The 6,000-nt window shown below is 46.6% G+C and overlaps 1 protein-coding gene across 1 annotated transcript; it reads right to left on the bottom strand.

Annotated features, from left to right (window-relative positions):
• Positions 1-292: 292 nt before the first annotated feature.
• On the bottom strand, positions 293-5,377 carry LOC140372490 (gap junction beta-2 protein-like). The gene is made up of 2 exons (XM_072459589.1): positions 4,953-5,377; positions 293-1,426 (listed from the first exon to the last, which is right to left on the bottom strand). The coding sequence occupies exons 1-2, from the start codon at positions 5,025-5,027 to the stop codon at positions 386-388; spliced, it is 1,116 nt and encodes a 371-aa protein (XP_072315690.1). The 5' UTR covers positions 5,028-5,377; the 3' UTR covers positions 293-385.
• Positions 5,378-6,000: the final 623 nt, after the last annotated feature.

Genomic DNA, 6,000 nt, shown 5'->3' with positions numbered 1-6,000 from the left:
TTAGTTAAATAATACTGCTACCTGCTTCAAAATGTAGCCTTTTTTTATTTAATTACCAATTAGTAAATAGCAAACTTGGAATTCTGTGCATTTTAAAGCATAAATTACACAATCAAATCCTATACCATAGTACAGTTCATCTGAATAAATGTACTTTACTCAAAATGAGTATTCCGATTATGTATTCAGTTTCTTCCCAACACTGCCTGTAGGACATTCCTTCAGCTGGACCTCAACACTGGCTCAAAGTCTGGAAAGTGCAGCAGCGCGATCATCCACTGCTCCAACAGGTTTCCCCACAGGAAGTGAAGAACGTCAGCTGGAGATAACAATATCCAACAATATCAACCATTATTCAATTCAACCCACGAACAAGTTGTCAAAGTCACACCCACTCTGACCTCTTCTCCTCATCATTTGGCTGTGCGTCCGATCCCGTCTTTAGCTCCACCAAAGTTCTGTGATTCCCTCTGTTGGAACCGTCCAGAAGTGGAGCAGGTGCATCTCCTGGAAGATCCCGTCGTGGAGGAGGCGGCGGTTTGAGCCGGCCGCGCTTGCTAACACGGATGGACCTGGGCGTTCCCGGCGGACATAGAGCCACGTCACTTCCTTGTCTTTCCAAAACATCTTCCTGATTGGCGGAATACCCGTTGTTTCCGTTGGTGTTGCTGGCCGGAATTCCTGGCGAGCACGGACGAGATTCAGAGTGAAACTTGGCTGCTGGATCTCCTCCTCTGGAGCCTTTGCTTCCGTGGCGCTTGCGAAAATGTTCAACCTCTGTCGCATTGGGCTCTTTTGTTTTGGAAGAATTTGATATGATGCAGTCTTCTTCGTAAATCCTCTCTACGAAGACTTTCTTTTTTGTGTTATGTTTCACGGACCTCTTAACGGCGCAAAAGAAATCCAAAACGTTGAGGAAAATGGAAAACGCTCCAACGCCTAGCATGAAGTTTAGCATAACGGTCTTTTCCGTCGGTCTAGAGATGTAGCAGTCGACTTGGGTGGTGCAAGGCGGATTCTGGCACAAAAACCTCCTTGGAATGTAAAACCCGAAGAGGTAGTAGTGCGCCGCTCCAAACCCCGCCTCCAATAACATCCGGAATAGAAGATGCAAGAAATAGGCTGTGATAAATTTGGTGTTCAGTTGTTGCATGTCGAGTTCGTAGGTTTTGTGGTCGACTTGGAGCGCGTTGGTGACTTTGTGCACCACGTAAATGATGAACATAGTTATGGGCAGGCAAAGGGTGATGAGCTGCACCAGCCAGAAGCGGAAGAGGGAGATGGGCGAGAAGATGTCGTAGCACACGTTAGCGCAGCCGGGCTGGATGGTGTTGCAGACGAAGCGCTCCTGCTCGTCCTGGTACAGGGGGAAACCGGCGAGGAGGAGGAGGAAGACGCGGAGGAAGAGCATCACGATCAGCCAGGCCTTCCCTAAAAGGAGAGGTGTATCGGTTTGAGGATAAATGAACAAATTGCACATGTGCGACATGATTTAACAGCTATATTGCAGATACAGTCTTCGCAAAGCACTTTACATTGGTCCATGATCCAGGCTCTAGTTTTTGTAAGTTTGTTTCACCTCATTTACTCATAGATATTTGTGCATAGTAGTTTGCGATTCATGTAAAACTGGGTACGTGACGTGACATTCATTATTTTGCACTTATTTACTTTCTAAACCAAATGTCTACTCAGCGGTGCACAAAGATGTCTTCTATAGATTACACATACAGGGGTTTCCAGACTTTCTAGGCCAGGACCCCGATAATAACCATACAACCGATTTGGGACCCCCACAGTAAAATGAAATGGAGTGTAATGCGGTAATCCAGAAGATGTCCTGCCGTGTGACATGAAAAAACACATATTTAAAAAGACAGTTACACAAAAAGCTGAACAGAAGGAGCTCATCTTTCATTTCTGCGGCAGGACAAGCTCTGGGCTTCAGGGTTTAAGATAAAGAGCAAAATAAATCCTACTTTGATGAAAAACGTTGAACATGTGTCAGTCTGATGGTGTGACAGCTGAAAAATACAGTACATCCATCCATCCATCCATCCATTTTCTACCGTTTGTTCCCTTTCGGGGTCGCGGGTGACTGGAGCCTATCCCAGTGACTTCGGGCCTTAGGCGGGGTACACCCTGGACAGTGGCCAACTTGTCGCAGTACAATTGTTAAAAATGATCATTAAACATGGACTGTTTATAAGAAATAAACTAGCACTATAAATGTATCAATTAATTTATTATATTTTTAACATGGCACATTGTTGTTGAATGTCCTGCGGTGTGACAGGAGTCGTTAAAATGAAGGAAAGCCTTCTCTGAAATCACTTTTGTATTTGTCTTCAAAGCTGCAGGACAGAAAAAGGCGTTACACCTCCAAATGTCAAGTACCCAAAGAATAAGAACTAAACTTAACTGTGCATCTTCAACAAAAGAGAATGAGGCTGATAGTAACAGAACGAGCATATGGCTCAAATTTAATTTAAGTTTTTTATTGTTCTGTTGTTGTACATTGTCTTGTGCTCATTTGTGTGCTCAAAGTTTTATTTGTCGAGCGAGGAACTCAAAGTGCTTTACAACAGTAAAAACATATTGAAATCAATGTAATATAAATTACATTGTTGAGACCGGTCCATGTTTAGTCCTGACTCTGGCACCAGCAGGAGGCCGGTCCATGTTTAGTCCTGACTCTGGCACCAGCAGGAGGCCGGTCCATGTTTAGTCCTGACTCTGGCACCAGCAGGAGGCCGGTCCATGTTTAGTCCTGACTCTGGCACCAGCAGGAGGCCGGTCCATGTTTAGTCCTGACTCTGGCACCAGCAGGAGGCCGGTCCATGTTTAGTCCTGACTCTGGCACCAGCAGGAGGCCGGTCCATGTTTAGTCCTGACTCTGGCACCAGCAGGAGGCCGGTCCATGTTTAGTCCTGACTCTGGCACCAGCAGGAGGCCGGTCCATGTTTAGTCCTGACTCTGGCACCAGCAGGAGGCCGGTCCGTGTTTAGTCCTGACTCTGGCACCAGCAGGAGGCCGGTCCATGTTTAGTCCTGACTCTGGCACCAGCAGGAGGCCGGACCATGTTTAGTCCTGACTCTGGCACCAGCAGGAGGCCGGTCCATGTTTAGTCCTGACTCTGGGCACCAGCAGGAGGCCGGTCCATGTTTAGTCCTGACTCTGGCACCAGCAGGAGGCCGGTCCATGTTTAGTCCTGACTCTGGCACCAGCAGGAGGCCGGTCCATGTTTAGTCCTGACTCTGGCACCAGCAGGAGGCCGGTCCATGTTTAGTCCTGACTCTGGCACCAGCAGGAGGCCGGCCCATGTTTAGTCCTGACTCTGGGCACCAGCAGGAGGCCGGTCCATGTTTAGTCCTGACTCTGGCACCAGCAGGAGGCCGGTCCATGTTTAGTCCTGACTCTGGCACCAGCAGGAGGCCGGACCATGTTTAGTCCTGACTCTGGCACCAGCAGGAGGCCGGTCCATGTTTAGTCCTGACTCTGGCACCGGCAGGAGGCCGGTCCATGTTTTGTCCTGACTCTGGGCACCAGCAGGAGGCCGGTCCATGTTTAGTCCTGACTCTGGCACCGGCAGGAGGCCGGTCCATGTTTAGTCCTGACTCTGGCACCAGCAGGAGGCCGGTCCATGTTTAGTCCTGACTCTGGCACTAGCAGGAGGCCGGTCCATGTTTAGTCCTGACTCTGGCACCAGCAGGAGGCCGGTCCATGTTTAGTCCTGACTCTGGCACCAGCAGGAGGCCGGTCCATGTTTAGTCCTGACTCTGGCACCAGCAGGAGGCCGGTCCATGTTTAGTCCTGACTCTGGCACCAGCAGGAGGCCGGTCCATGTTTAGTCCTGACTCTGGCACCAGCAGGAGGCCGGTCCATGTTTAGTCCTGACTCTGGCACCAGCAGGAGGCCGGTCCATGTTTAGTCCTGACTCTGGCACCAGCAGGAGGCCGGACCATGTTTAGTCCTGACTCTGGCACCAGCAGGAGGCCGGTCCATGTTTAGTCCTGACTCTGGCACCGGCAGGAGGCCGGTCCATGTTTAGTCCTGACTCTGGCACCAGCAGGAGGCCGGTCCATGTTTAGTCCTGACTCTGGCACCAGCAGGAGGCCGGTCCCTGAGACCCTCAGAGTCCGAGATGGTTCATATGGCACTAACATATCCAAGATGTACTTTGGTGCTAGGCCATGCAGAGACTTGTACACAAGCAGAGCTGCTTTAAAGTCTCTTCTCTGAGCCACAGGGGGCAGTGCAGAGACCTGAGAACAGGACTAATGTGATGGTACTTCCTGGTTCTGGTCAGGACCCGAGCAGCAGTGTTCTGGATGTACTGCAGCTGTTTTACAGCTCGTTTGGAGAGGCCAGTGAGCAGCCGTTACAGTCTAATCTACTGGAGACAAACACATGGATAAGTCTCTCCAAATCTGGTTTAGACACTATATTTTTGATTATGGCAATGTTTTTTAGATGATAAAAAGCTGCTGATGTTATAGATTTGATGTGGCCGCTAAAGTTCAAATCTGAAACCATTATTACTCCTAAATTTCACACTTGATTTGCAGGTTTTAGAGTAAGAGACTGAAGGTGACTGCTAACACCTTCTTTTAGTTTCTGTGGGCCGAAGACCCAAGTGTTCAGCACTTTGCTTTACGGTTGTTTTTAAGAGTTTACAAATAAAGTTGGATTCGATAAAAAAATAGAATGAGTGCAACTATTATGCAGAGGTGACCTTTAACTACCGTAATGTCATTTAATTTACCCATATATATTTACAGTACATTTTTGTATGTAGTCAAGTTTCTGGTTTGTTTTGTCACTTCTGTAAAACTGTTTTCTGAGATAAACCACCACAGAACAAAAGGCAGGTCAGGGCTCCATAACAATACATTGTGTTACTTTATCAAAATGTTTAAATCCTTTCCTGCCCTCTGTATATGTTGACAAACCTTACCCATCATTGTGATGCTCTGGTTGACCGAGATGAAGATGACCTCTGACACACTTGATCCCACCTCTGCCATTCTAGCTCAGGTCCAACGCCAATGAAACAGAAATCTTACATCCACTTTACGCCGACTCCTGCAGATTCACATGGCGCTGTGAACTTTACAGGATCCAGCCTTCTCCTGGCCATTCGCAGCCTTCTTCTGTAAAGCATTAGCCATTTGAGTGAGTGCAGAGAACCCCTGGGAGAAGTGTCTCACCTCTTCTGTCCCGGCTCAAACACTGCCAGTCCTGAGACAACAGAAGACACGAGTGAGGCCCATTGTGGAGCTATTCTTGTCCCACTCGGAGAGGCACGTCGCCCTCCTGGCATTGCACGGATATTTTGGTGCCACTGGTCGTCCTTCAGGAGAACAACAAGCCTCCTGACCCAGCTAAGCCCACTCCAAGTAACAGTTGGAACTACAGATTGTTTTAACCATAGTGATGTCACCATTTCAAATGTGCAATTACCAGTGTTAACATAACAAAAACAACAATAACATGAAAATGTTCTTTCCGTCTGGTTTTCCTAACACTTTAACAACTTTCTGAAAGATCAATTTGACATAAACAGGAAGATAAAAGTGCCCTTCACATTAAGGTTTACTTTTTTGAGAGGCTGAGCAGAAAGGACTTAATTCTGCTCCTGAAATCAACATTTATTCTAATTTAACTTAAAAAGACAAAAAAAATGTTTAAACTAGTATCACTTTTTTATCAATTGAATTTCCTAAAAACTCTAATTTTGTTATTTTCAACAGACATCTGCTCATTTTGGAAATGTTTTATTTATTTTTGAAGACAACGTCTGAAGCCAACTTTATCAACTGAACTGAACACTTTAAGTTGTGTTCATACATCTTTCACTATATTCTAATAATTTCAGTGCCAATCTTGCCTTCATCAATATCAAAGAGTTTTTCCACTTCATTTAAATAGTTTCAGTCCTCATTTCACCCGCAGAATAAGTATGCAAGATAAAAACCACAACATGTAATAAAAGACAAC

This window comes from Eucyclogobius newberryi, unplaced genomic scaffold (genome assembly GCF_026437365.1).
Source record: "Eucyclogobius newberryi isolate DKJ021-1_F unplaced genomic scaffold, fEucNew1.0.hap1 SCAF_238, whole genome shotgun sequence".
NCBI classification, from domain to species: Eukaryota; Metazoa; Chordata; class Actinopteri; order Gobiiformes; family Gobiidae; genus Eucyclogobius; species Eucyclogobius newberryi.
The sequence above is the reverse complement of the archived record's forward strand: the minus strand, read 5'-3'. Positions and strand labels throughout refer to the sequence as shown.

Coding starts and splice junctions, on each gene's coding strand:
- LOC140372490 (XM_072459589.1), bottom strand. CDS start 5,027: ATGGCAGAGGTGGGATCAAGTGTGTCAGAGGTCATCTTCATCTCGGTC. Junction 1,427..4,952: donor GCATCACAATGATGGGTAAG/GTTTGTCAACAT, acceptor CTTTTAGGGAAG/GCCTGGCTGATCGTGATGCT.